The sequence below is a fragment of the Neovison vison genome, chromosome 7 (assembly GCF_020171115.1).
Source record: "Neovison vison isolate M4711 chromosome 7, ASM_NN_V1, whole genome shotgun sequence".
In the NCBI taxonomy this organism is placed as follows: Eukaryota; Metazoa; Chordata; class Mammalia; order Carnivora; family Mustelidae; genus Neogale; species Neogale vison.
The window spans coordinates 151,559,094-151,571,711 of NC_058097.1; the positions used below are offsets into that span (position 1 = coordinate 151,559,094).

At 42.4% G+C, this 12,618-nt stretch overlaps 1 protein-coding gene across 1 annotated transcript; it reads right to left on the reverse strand.

Moving 5' to 3' along the window:
- Nucleotides 1–10,616: 10,616 nt before the first annotated feature.
- Nucleotides 10,617–11,627, reverse strand: LOC122914087 (olfactory receptor 52E8-like). The gene has a single exon (XM_044260722.1). It carries the CDS (start codon nt 11,625–11,627, stop codon nt 10,617–10,619), a length of 1,011 nt encoding a protein of 336 aa, XP_044116657.1.
- Nucleotides 11,628–12,618: the final 991 nt, after the last annotated feature.

The following is a 12,618-nucleotide window of genomic DNA, read 5'->3' on the forward strand; positions in this document are numbered from 1 at the left end:
CCCAATAGTGCAATTGCTGGGTTGTGGGATAGCTCTACTTTCAACTTTTTGAGGAACCTCCATGCTGTTTTCCAGAGCGGCTGCACCAGCTTGCGTTTCCACCAACAGTGTAGAAGGGTTCCCCTTTCTCTGCATCCTCGCCAATATCTGTCATTTCCTAACTTGTTAGTTTTAGCCATTCTGACTGGCGTGAGGTGGTATCTCACTGTGGTTTTGATTTGTATCTCCCTGATGCTGAGTGGTACTGAGCACTTTTTCATGTGTCTGTTGGCCATTTGGATGTCTTTGCAGAAATGTCTGTTCATGTCTTCTGCCCATTTCTTCCTTTTTTTTTTTTAATATATATTTTTTAAGATTTTATTTATTTATTTATTTGACAGAGAGAGATCACAAGTAGACAGAGAGGCAGGCAGAGAGAGAGGGGAGCAGGCTCCCAGCTGAGCAGAGAGCTCGATGTGGGACTCGATCCCAGGACCCTGAGATCATGACCTGAGCCAAAGGCAGCGGCTTAACCCACGGAGCCACCCAGGTGCCCCTGCACATTTCTTGATTGGATTATTTGTTCTTTGGGTGTTGAGTTTCATAAGTTCCTTCTAGATTTTGGATACTAGCCCTTTATCTGATATGTTATTTGCAAATATCTTTTCCCATTCTATAAGCAATCTTTTGGTTTTGTTGACTGTTTCCTTTGCTGTGCAAAAGCTTTTGATCTTAATGAAGTCCCAATAGTTCATTTTGCCCTTGCTTCCATTGACTGGTGATATTACTAGGAAGAAGTTACTGTGGCCGAGGTCAAAGAGGTTGCTGCCTGTGTCCTTCTCAAGGATTTTGATGGATTCCTGTCTCATATTGAGGTCTTTCATCCATTTTGAGTCTATTTTTGTGTATGGTGTAAGGAAATGGTCCAGTTTCATTCTTCTGCATGTGGCTGTCCAATTTTCGCGACATCATTTGTTGAAGAGACTGTTTTTTTTTTTTTCCACTGGACATTCTTTCCTGCATTGTCGAAGAGTAGTTGACCATTTCTGGGATCCCTATTCTGTTCCATTGATCTATATGTCTGTTTTTGTGCCAGTACCATACTGTCTTGATGAGTACAGTTTTGTAACAGAGCTTGAAGTCTGAAATTGTGATGCCGCCACCTTTGGTTTTTGTTTTTCAACGTTCCTCTGCCTATTCAGGGTCTTTTCTGGTTCCATATGAATTTTAGGATTATTCCATTTCTTTGAAAAAAATTGACTGTATTTTGACAGGGATTGCATTAAATGTGTAGATTGCTTTAGGTAGCATAGATGTTTTCACAATATTTATTCTTCCAATCCATGAGCATGGAACGTTTTTCCATTTCTTTGTGTCTTCCTCAATTTCCTTCATGAGTACTCTATACTTTTTTGAATACAGATTCTTTGCCTCTTTGGTTAGGTTTATTCCTAGGTATCTTACAGTTTTGGGTGCAGTTGTAAATGGGATCGACTCCCTAATTTCTCTTTCTTCTGTCTTGCTGTTGGTGTATAGAAATGCAACTGATTCCTGTGCATTGATTTTATGTCCTGACACTTTACTGAATTCCTGCACGAGTTTTAGCAGTTATGGAGGGAAGTCTTCTGTGTTTTCCACATAAAGTATCATAACATCTGCAAAGACTGAGAGTTTGATTTCCTTGTTAATTCGGATGCCTTTTATTTCTTTTTGTTGTCTGGTTGCCGAGACTAGGACTTCTAGTACTACGTTGAATTGCAGTGGTGATAGTGGACATCCCTGCCGAGTTCCTGACCTTAGGAGAAAAGCTCTCTGTTTTTCCTGGTTGAGATGATATTTGCTGTGGGTTTTTCATAGATGGCTTTTATGATATTGAGGTATGTACCCTCTGTCCCTAAATTGTGAAGAGTTTTGATCAAGAAAGGATGCTGTACTATGTCAAATGCTTTTTCAGCATCAATTGAGAGTATCATATGGCTCTTGTTCTTTCTTTTATTAATGTATTATATCACATTGATTGATTTGTGGATGTTGAACCAACCTTGCAGCCCTAGAATAAATCCCACTTGGTCGGGGTGAATAATCCTTTTAATGTGCTGTTGGATCCTATTGGCTAGTATTTTGGTGAGAATTTTTGCACCTGTGTTCAAGGATATTGGTCTGTAATTCTCCTTTTTGATGGGGTCTTTGCTTTTGGGATCAAGGTAATGCTGGCTTCATAAAATGAGTTTGGAAGTTTTCCTTCCATTGCTATTTTTTAAAACAGTAATAGATATCAATTCTTTAAATGCTTGGTACAATTCCCATGGAAAGCCATCTGGCCCTGGGCTCTTGTTCGTTGGGAGATTTTTGATGACTACTTCAGTCTCCTTACTGGTTATAAGTCTGTTCAGGTTTTCTATTCCTGGTTCAGTTTTGGTAGTTTATGTGTCTCTACGAATGCATTCATTTCTTCCAGATTGTCAACTTCGCTGGCGTATAGTTGCTTATAAAATGTTCTTATAATTGTATTTCTTTGGTGTTGGTTGTGAGCTCTCCTCTTTCATTCATGATTTTATTAATTTGGGTCCTATCTGTTTCTTTTTGATAAGTCTGGCTAGGGGGTTCATCAGTCTTATTAATTCTTTCAAAGAACCAGCTCCTAGTTTCATTGATCTGTTCTACTGTTCTTTTGGTTTCTATTTCATTCATTTCCACTCTGATCTTTGTTATTTCTCTTCTGCTGGGTTTAGGCTTTTTTTGCTGTTCTTTTTCCAGCTCCTGTAGGTGTGTGGGGTTAGGTTGTGTATGTGAGACCTTTCTTGTTTTTTGAGAAAGGCTTATATTGCTATATACTTTCCTCTCAGGACTCCCTTCGCTGTGTCTGAAAGATTTTGAATAGTTGTATTTTCATTTTCACTTGTTTCATGAATTTTTCAAATTCGTCTTTAATTTACTGGTTGATCCATTCATTCTTTAGTAGGATGCTCTTTAGCCTCCATGTATTTGAGTTCTTTCCAACTTTCCTCTTGTGATTGAGTTCTAGTTTCAAAGCATTGTGGTCTGAATATATGCAGGGAATGATTCTAGTCTTTTGGTACCAGTTGAGACCAGGTTTGTTACCCAGGATGTGATCTGGAGAATATTCCATGTGCAATAGAAAAGAATGTGTATTCTGATGTTTTGGGATGGAATGTTCTAAATATATTTGTGATGTCTATCAGTTTCAGTGTGTCACTTAAGGCCTTTATTTCCTTGTTGATCTTTTGCTTGGATGATCTGTCCATTTCAGTGAGGGGATATTAAATTCCCCTACCATTATTGTATTATTGTTGATGTGTTTTTTTTTTAATTTTGTTATTAATTGGTTTATATAGTTGGCTGCTCCCATGTTAGGGGCATAAGTATTTAAAATAATTAGATCTTTAGATCTTTATTTAAAAGTATTTAGAATTGTTGGACAGACCCATTAAGTATAATATAGTATCCTTCCTCATCTCTTATTATAGTCTTTGGCTTAAAATCTAATTTATCTGATATAAGGATTGCCATCCCGGCTTTTTTTTTGATGTCCATTAGCATGGTAAATTATTTTCCACCCCCTCACTTTAAATCTAGAGGTGTCTTTGGGTCTAAAATGAGTTTCTTTTAGATACCATATTGATGGATTTTGTTTTTTTATCCATTCTGATACCCTGCGTCTTTTGATTGGGGCATTTAGCCTATTTACATTCAGGGTGACTATTGAAAGATATGAATTTAGTGCCATTGTATTGCCTGAAAGCGACTGTTATTATATATTGTCTTCCTTTCTGGTCTGCTACTTTTAGGCTCTCTCTTTGCTTAGAGGGCTTCTTTCAATATTTCCTATAGGGCTGGTTTGGTGTTTGCAAATTCTTTTAATTTTTGTTTGTCCTGGAAGCTTTTTATCTCTCCTATTTTCAATGATAGCCTAGCTGGATATAGTATTCTTGGCTGCATATTTTTCTCATTTCGTGCTCTGAATGTATCTTGCCTGTTCTTTCTGGCCTGCCAGGTCTCTGTGGATCAGTCGGCTGCCAATCTAATATTTCTACCATTGTATGTTACAGACTTGTCCCAAGCTGCTTTCAGGATTTTCTCTTTGTGACTAAGACTTGTAAGTTTTACTATTAGATGATGGCGTGTGGACCTATTTTTATTGAATTCGAGGCAGGTTCTCTGTGCCTCCTGAATTTTGATGCTTGTTCCCTTTGCGATATTAGGGAAATTCTCTACTATGATTCACTCCAATATACCTTCTGCCCCTCTCTCTCTTTCTTCTTCTGGAATCCCAATTATTCTAATATTGTTTTGTCTTATGGTGTCACTTATCTCTTGAATTCTCCCTTCGTGACCCTGCAGTTGTTAGTCTCTCTTTTGCTCAGCTTCTTTATTCTCTGTCATTTGGTCTTCTATATCACTAATTCTCTCCTCTGCCTCATTTATCCTAGCAGTAAGAGCCTCCATTTTTGACTGCACCTAATTAGTAGCTTTTTTGATTTCAACTTGGTTAGATTTTAGTTCTTTTATTTCTCCAGAAAGGGTTTCTCTAATGTATTCCATGCCTTTTTTGAGCCCAGGTAGCACCTTGAGAATCATCATTCTGAACTCTAGTTCTGACATATTACCAATGTCTGTATTGATTAGGTCCCTAGCTATTGGTACTGCCTCTTGGTTGTGTGTGTGTGTGTGTGTGTGTGTGTGTGTGTGTTTTGTGGTGAGTTTTTCTGCCTTGTCATTTCATCCAGATTAAAATATGTGAATGAGGCACCTGGGTGGCTCAGTGGGTTAAACCTCTGCCTTCAGCTTGGGTCATGAGCTCAGGGTCCTAGGATCAAGCCGCATACTGGGCTCTCTGTTCAGTAGGGAACCTGCTTCTTCCTCTCTCTCTGCCTGCCTCTCTACTTGTGACCTCTCTTTCTGTCAAATAAATAAAATCTTTTTAAAAAGGAAAGAAAATCTCTACTCTGCTATTAAAAAGAAAAAAAAATACGAATGTCGCGGCCGGTGCGACAAACCGACCAGGAATGTGAGGGTAAGAGGATGGTGAAAAGAAATTAAGAGACCAAGAGATGGGGGCAGGAGGAGCACCAAGGAGGATGTCCCATAGTGCCAAAGTTTATTTTGCAGAGTTCTGATTTATACCACACAGTAAGGGAATCACCTCCTGTACATCTGGTGCTAGTTTCTATTTTGGCCTGAGAGTAGCTGGCCATGCAGAGATATCAGACAGCCTTGACCTTCGTGATTTGGACACTTAGGCCATAACTCAATATTCACAAAACATAGGAGCCTTATTAACTTAGTCTTGAGACAGCAGCTGCAATGGCAACAAGCCAAACCTTACAATGTTCTCATAACAATCACCAGGGAAAAAGGTGGCAATCTAGCTCACCACCCGTGAAAGTCCTCAGTTGAAGAGGTTCCCAAGAACAGTTGCTCTATTGGGTTAACCCCTTCTAGGCACGGGGCTCCCAACATATGAACAAGAGAATAAAATACTAAAAGGGTGGCAACGAACCCCCAAAATGTACGTTAACCAAATCAGAAGTGACCCAAAACCAGGGGGATAAGAAAGAGGGGAAAAGGAAATAAAAATTTAAAAAAGTTAAAAATTTTATATATATATCCTAGACTGATGAATAGAAAAGAGCCAGCCACTTGATTTGGGTGTATTTTGGTCTCTTAGAAGAAACTACCTCCCCCAATTTTTTAAAAAGATTTTATTTATTTATTTGACAGAGATCACAAGTAGGCAGAGAGGCAGGCAGAGAGGGGTGGGGGGAGGCAGACTCCCTGCTGAGCAGAGAGCCCGATGTGGGGCTCGATCCCAGGACCCTGGGATCATGACCTGAGCTGAAGGCAGAGGCTTTAACCCACTGAGCCACCCAGGCACCCCATACTTACCAAAAAGTTAAAGAAAGATAAACTTATATACAAAAATAAGGGTAAACACGATGAAGGGATGGAATAAGACTGTAAAGATGAAAATTTAAAAAAGAAACTAAAAAAGGAATTGATAAGTTGGTTGGGAAAAAAAAAAAGGAAGAGGGAATGTACTCATGCTGGATACTAGAACAAAGCCATGTGCTAGATTAGGGTATATTTTGATCTATTGGAAGAAATTGTATCCCAAGAATTTTTTAGAAAACAAAGCAACCTATATGTATACAAAAAATAAGGTTAAATACAATGAAGGGATAAAATTATGACTATAACAATGAAGGTTTAAGAGGATTGTTTTAGAAATGTATTGTTAAGATAAACTAGTTAAATGTTAAAAGGGAAAGAGGAAAAGGTAAAAAATAGAATAAGAAAAAAATTAAAAAAAATTTAACTTTGTAAGAAAAAAGGATCATGGGGAAAATGCCATGAATTCTATGCGTTGCTTTACCCTTTTCTGCTGTTCTCCTTGACAGTGAGCTTGGTCTTGGCTCGATGTTCTTGTTGATCTTCTGTGGGAGGGACTTGTTGCTGTGACTCTCAAAATGTCTTTGCCCGAGGTGGAATAGGGGCCCTTGTCAGGAGCCCGGCTAAGTAATCTGCTTGGGTTTGCTCTTGGAGCTTTTGTTCCCTGAACACCTTCTGTGGAGAACAGAACAGGAATGAAAATGGCGGCCTCCCAGTCTCCAGCCCAGAGGAGCCAAGAGCTCGGGCTGCACTCCTCTGCACAGCCAGAGAAAAGCAGTCAATCACTCCTGTCTCCCTGGTCTCTGGCTGCACTCCGTGCTCACCCTGCCTGTGACCAACCATTTCTGTCTCTGGCACACAGCCCTGTTTTGGAGTCTCCAAACCCAGCAGATTCCTGCTGTGCTGCTCCTCCCAGAGCAGGAAGGTGAGTCTCCCCAGATCTGCCACTTGTGGGGTCTCTTCTTGAAAAGCAGTGGCACGACTTGCCTTGGATTATTGTTTAATGTAACCCCGAGCTGAAAGCTCGCTCTTTGGCTCTGTCTCTGTAGCCAGCTTCCCTGCTCTGATACCTGGCAGCTCTGCCACACTCAGACACCCCCGTTATTTCTGTGACCCTGCAGGACCTGAGACCACAATATCCCCACGAGGGCTCCACCCCCCCCACTTAGCCTCTGGAGCCATGTTACTCAGTGGAGCAGACTTCTACACCGCTTCCCAGGATTCGGCTCCTATCCCCCGCGGTCTGTCTTCCTGTTGCTTCGGTTTCACTTCTCTGCACAGCCTACCTTTTAGAAAGTGTTCGATTTTCTGTTCCTAGAATTGCTGCTCTTCTCTTCTATTCCTGTTGAGTTTTTAGGTGTTTGGAATGGTATGATACCTATCTAGCTGAACTCCTGGTATCTGACGTCATTTCAATCTACTATTGCTCCGCTATCTTGCCTCTCCCAAGACAGTTGTTTTAATACCTTTGTATAGTAAGTCTGCTGGCTGGGCTTCCTCATGGATGTTTTCTGCCAATTTTTCTTGTTCCTTTGAATGAGCTATATTTTCCTGTTTCTTTGTAATGCCTGTGATTTTTTTATTGTTACTGGAATATTCTGTTTGAAACTTTTCCAAACTACTTTGGCAGAGACTATTCCCTAGTACTGTGACGACTGTAGTCTCCATACCTTTAGTGCATATTAAGTTAATGTTTTGACAGATTTCCTTGAGTTTCAGGAGTTCCCTGTGCAGATTGGCTCTGTGCTGAGGTGCTTTTTCCGCATGTGACTAGGCTTGCTTTGAGCCTAGGGATCTGTGATGGTAAATTTTATGTGCCAACTGGCTAGGCCATGGTATACAGGTATTTTGTCAAACACTAGCCTAGGTACTGCTGTGAAGATTATTATTTTTTTTAAGATGAAAGTAACATTTAAATTGGTAGACTTGGAGTAAATCAGGTTACCCTCCATAATGTGAGTTTCCTCATCCAACCAGTTGAAGACCTTTAGAGAAGAAAGATTGAGGTCTTCTAAGAAAGAAGGACTTCTGCCTTCAGGCGGCCTTTGGACTTGAGCTATAATATCATTTCTTCTCTAGGTCTTCTGCATGTTAGCCTGCTGTGACAACTTCAGACTTGCTAATTCCAGTTATGTGAGACAATTAAAATTTCTCTCACCCTCTCCCCCTCCTTCTCCCTCTCCTGCCTAACCATCTTTACCAACCCACCACCCATTCTCTCATTGGTTTTGTTTCTCTAGAAAGTGAGAACCCTTACTGATACAGATTTTGGTATCAAAAGTGTTTCTAGAGGAATAGAATCCTCAGGATGAGTCTTCTGAATTTATTCTATAGTTTCTGGAATTGGTTCTCTAATCTGATTATATTTAAAGCCACATGACTGTTTCTAGTAGTAAAAGTACTGATAGTTTATAGTGTGATGTGGTAATAGAGACACTCAAAATACCACCACTGGCTATTCCCAGTAAAATACTTCAGGAGGCAAGGTTCTGGGTGATCATGTATATGTTCCGCATCAGAGGTATATAAGCTCTCTGGCTCTATGTTATAATTTAGTTTATCTTGGTCACCTTTTCTACAATATATGACACTGATCCAGTACATTGATGATCTGCTGATTGGACCTAAAAAGTAGCAAGTACTCTAGACTTATTGATAAAATGTTTGTGTGTCAGAGGGTGGGGAATAAATCTGACAAAAACTCAGGGGCCTTCTTCTATAAGTGAATTTTTTTGAAATATGTTGAGATGTTCCTTCTATGGTGAAAGAGAGATTGTTGCATCTGGCTCCTCTTACAACCAAAGGACAGGCACAGTGCCTAGTGGGCTTCTTTGGATTTTGGAGGCAGCATGGCATCACATTCCTCATTTGGGTGTGCTAGTCTGGCCTCTTTACCAAATGACCTGAAAAGCTACTAGTTTTGAGTGGGGCTTGGAAAAAGAGAAGGCTCTGCAGCAGGCCTAAGCTGCCACATGAGCTGCTCTGCCCCCTGGGCCATATGCTCCAGCAGGTCTGCGGTGTTGAAGTGGCAGTGGCAGATAAGGATGCTGTTTGGAGCCTCTAGCAAACTTTTAGGATTTCAGAGCAAAGTCCTACCCTTCTCTGCTAATAACTACTCACTTTTTGAGAAACATCTTTTGGCTTGCTATTTAGCCTTAGTAGAGATTGAATGCTTCACCATGGGCCACTAAGCAACCTGAGCTGCCCATCATGAACTGGTTGGTGTTGGACCCACTAAGCCATAAAGCTGGGCATGCACAGCAGCATTCCATCATTGAGTGGTATGCACATTGAAGTGGTATGTACAAGATTTGGTTTACGAGGCCCTGGAAGTACATGTAAGTTACTGAAGAAGTGGCCCAAATGCCCGTGGTCCTCACTCCCACTCCACCTTTCCCAACCTGCACCTGTGGCCTAATGGGGAGTTCCCTATGATCAGTAAACAGAAGGCGAGAAGACTCGAGCATGGTTTACATATGGCTCCACACAGTATGCAGGCACCATAGCCCCTTTTTGGGAAATCCCTGAAGGGCATTCTATTCCATTGACTATTGTGGAAGTCCTTTAAGTAGGGAGTTAACTTTTAGGTAGCTTACAGTGGCTGTCATGAGAAGAGTGGCCTAACCTATGGGTTTGGGTCAGACTTAAGTACTCTATCGGTCTAGTTTGGTCTTTGGGTCAGAGTGGGCCCCAGGAGAAGACCTGGTCTGGGTGTCTGTCAGACTAACTGGCTCTGGGCAGGACCTGACCTGTTTGTGTGGGCTAGTTGGATACTTGGGATAGGCCTGACCTATGTGCCTGTGTCAGATTGGGGATATCAGGCCTGGGGTAAGAGGAAAGATTGAGACTGATTAGACTCTAGAACCCAACCAGTGTGCTTGGGTTAGACTGGAAACCACAAGGCTGATCTGTATATTTGGTCAGACTGGGCGTAGGTTGTATTTGGGAGAGACTGGGCCCCAGGGAAGGGCTTGGCCTGTTTATTTGTTCCAGGCTGAATGTTCAGAGTGGGTTGTGGTCTGTCTGACTTGCTTTGTACAACTTCCAGTGGGGCTCTATACATCCAGATATCAACTGGGGCTTTCTCAGGGAGAAGAGGACAAAAAAACTAAACAGAAAGATAAATAAGTAATGTGGCACCTGTGTGGCTTGGTTAAGCATCTGACTTGATTTTAGCCCAAGTCATAATCTCAGGGTCATGAGAAAGAGCTCCACTTTGGGCTCTGGGCTTAGCATGGAGTCTGCTTGAGATTCTTTCCCTCTCCCTCTGCCTATCCCTCCCTGCTCTCTCCTTCTCTCTCAAATAAAATAAATACATTTTTTTAAATCAAAAAAGAATGACAGGGGCACTGGGTGGTTCAGTTGGTTAAGCATCTGCCTTCTGCTCAGGTCATGATCTTAGAGTCCCAGAATTGAGCCCTCCATTGGGCTCCCCACTCAGCTGGGAGGTGTGCTTCTTTCTCTCCCTTTGCCCCCACTCATGCTCTCTCTCTCTCTCTCAAATAATAAATAAAATAAAAAAAATAGATAGGTATAAGTAATTTTATTATTGAATGGAAATAGAAAAAGCATTTTAAGAATTCAAAAGCAATAGTTGGCCAACAATGGACCTGCTCTTGAGCCCATAAGCTCCTCATGATTTCAGCCTATCCCTCAGTAAAGCCTGCTTCTTATTCCCAGAGGTCACAGCCCCAATTTCCCCAGTTTATAAAGTCCTCTCACTCTGGCTATTTCCCCTCCACTATCATGCTTTGCATTCTCTCTGGCTTGCCCCTAACTTCCTGGGCTGATTTCTTGCTATAGAACATCTTTTCAACATGTTGCCGGATCTCCCTGGTCCTCACCCCATAAATGACAGGATTCAAGGCTCCTGGGAGCAGCAAGTAGATGGCACTGAGCAGGTTCTGGACATCCTGAGACACAGTCTTGGCTACTCGGAAGACAATGGAGGTGGAGAGACCGGAGAGGTAGATAGTGAGGATGACCAGTAAGTGGGAGCCACATGTGTGCAAAGCCTTGGCTCGGGCTCCCCCAGAAGAGATCCGGAAGGCAGCATAAATGATACGGGTGTAGGAGGCCCCTAGCAGGGCTAGATCAAAGGTCACGGTGACCAGCCTCATGGCCAGTCCCAACTTACTGTTGAAAGTCAAGTCTCCACAAGCTATGCTCAGCAGTGCAATATACTCACAAGTGAAGTGGGGAATCACCATTGTCCGGCAGAATGGAGCTTGTGACGTTAGCACCACCAAAGGCACTGCCACTCCTAGGCTCCGTGTCAGGGCAAGAATGGCCAGCACACCCAGCAGTTTGGAGGTCATTAGGTCAGTATAGCGGAGTGGGTGACAGATGGCTATGTAGCGGTCTAGGGCCATGGCCAGCAGGAGGTTGTAGTCCAGAAGGAGAGTGAAGTAGATAAAGAACATCTGAGTCAGGCAGCCATGCAGTGATATGGGGTTAGCATAATGCACAAAGCCCTTCAGCATTTTGGGCATCACGGCAGTGGCAGCACAAACGTTGACAGCCAGGAGCAGGGCAATGAGAAGGTACATAGGCTGATGCAGGCTCTGCTGGGCCACCACTGTGTGGATGACCAGTGCATTGGCAGAGATGATGGTCACATAAAGGAACGTAAGGGGCAGGAACAGGAGGGGCCACCACTCTTGCAATCCAGGGAAGCCTATCAGGAAGAAGTTGGTGTAGGAGATGTTGAAGGTGCTGGTATTTCCATCCTCACCCATTAGCTTTGGCCCTGGGTTGGCCCCTGGAGTGGGGATCAGAGACTCTTAGAACAAAATGGTCAATGGAAGAAAGCCCATTTATTTATTTATTTATTTCCTTCCTTCCTTCCCTCCTTCCATTCTTCCTTCCTTCCCTCCTTTCTTCCTTTCTTTCATCCTCCTCCTCCCCCTCCCTCTCCCCTTTCCCCCACCTCCTCCTTTAGAAATAGAGAGAGGGAGTGTGCATGAGTGTTGGTGGGGGGCAGAGAGAAGGAGAGGTGAGAGAATCTTAAGTAGGCACCATACCCAGCATGGAACCTGACACGACTCGATTTCATGACCCTGAGATCATGACCTGAGCCAAAATCAAGAGTTAGACACTTAACTAACTGATCCACCCAGGTGCCCCCACTTAACTTGAACAAGGTCGGTTTGTGTCTGTCACGTGAACTATAATTTGCTCTCCTCTTTTGCATTTTAGGATCACTCAGGTAAATTCTCAAGGAGCTTCTTGATGCTAAAGCACTCAAGAAAGGAATGCTTTTTCACCTTGAGGCTTCTGCCTCAAGGTAGGGCAGAAAGTGTGAAAAAGACTATGAGAATTGAGTAGATCAGTTAACTGGCTGATGAAAGTCTTGAGAGAAATTGAAGAGCTGTTTTGAGAGTCACATCAGTCAAACTTAAGAGCCAGTTGGAAGTGGGGAGAGACAGAAGAACCAACAGTAATTTCGAGGGGTTTTGTCGGTTGTTGTTAGCTAGGATGACTGCATCGATGCTCCTAAAACCTGAGAAAGGAGCAACAGGGTTGGGGTGCTAGTAGGTACAATTAATTAATTGCATTTGGATGTGGTGAGGACTCATAGATGAAGAGATGCCCAGTTAACATGCCCAGTCAAAAATACGATGGAGTGTGATGAAGGATTAAGGCTGGAGATGACTATGTGAGGATTAGCAATTTTATAAAGCGCATGAGACAAAATCCTAAAATGCAGGCGACAGTGAGCAGCCTGAG

Coding starts and splice junctions, on each gene's coding strand:
- LOC122914087 (XM_044260722.1), bottom strand. CDS start 11,627: ATGGGTGAGGATGGAAATACCAGCACCTTCAACATCTCCTACACCAAC.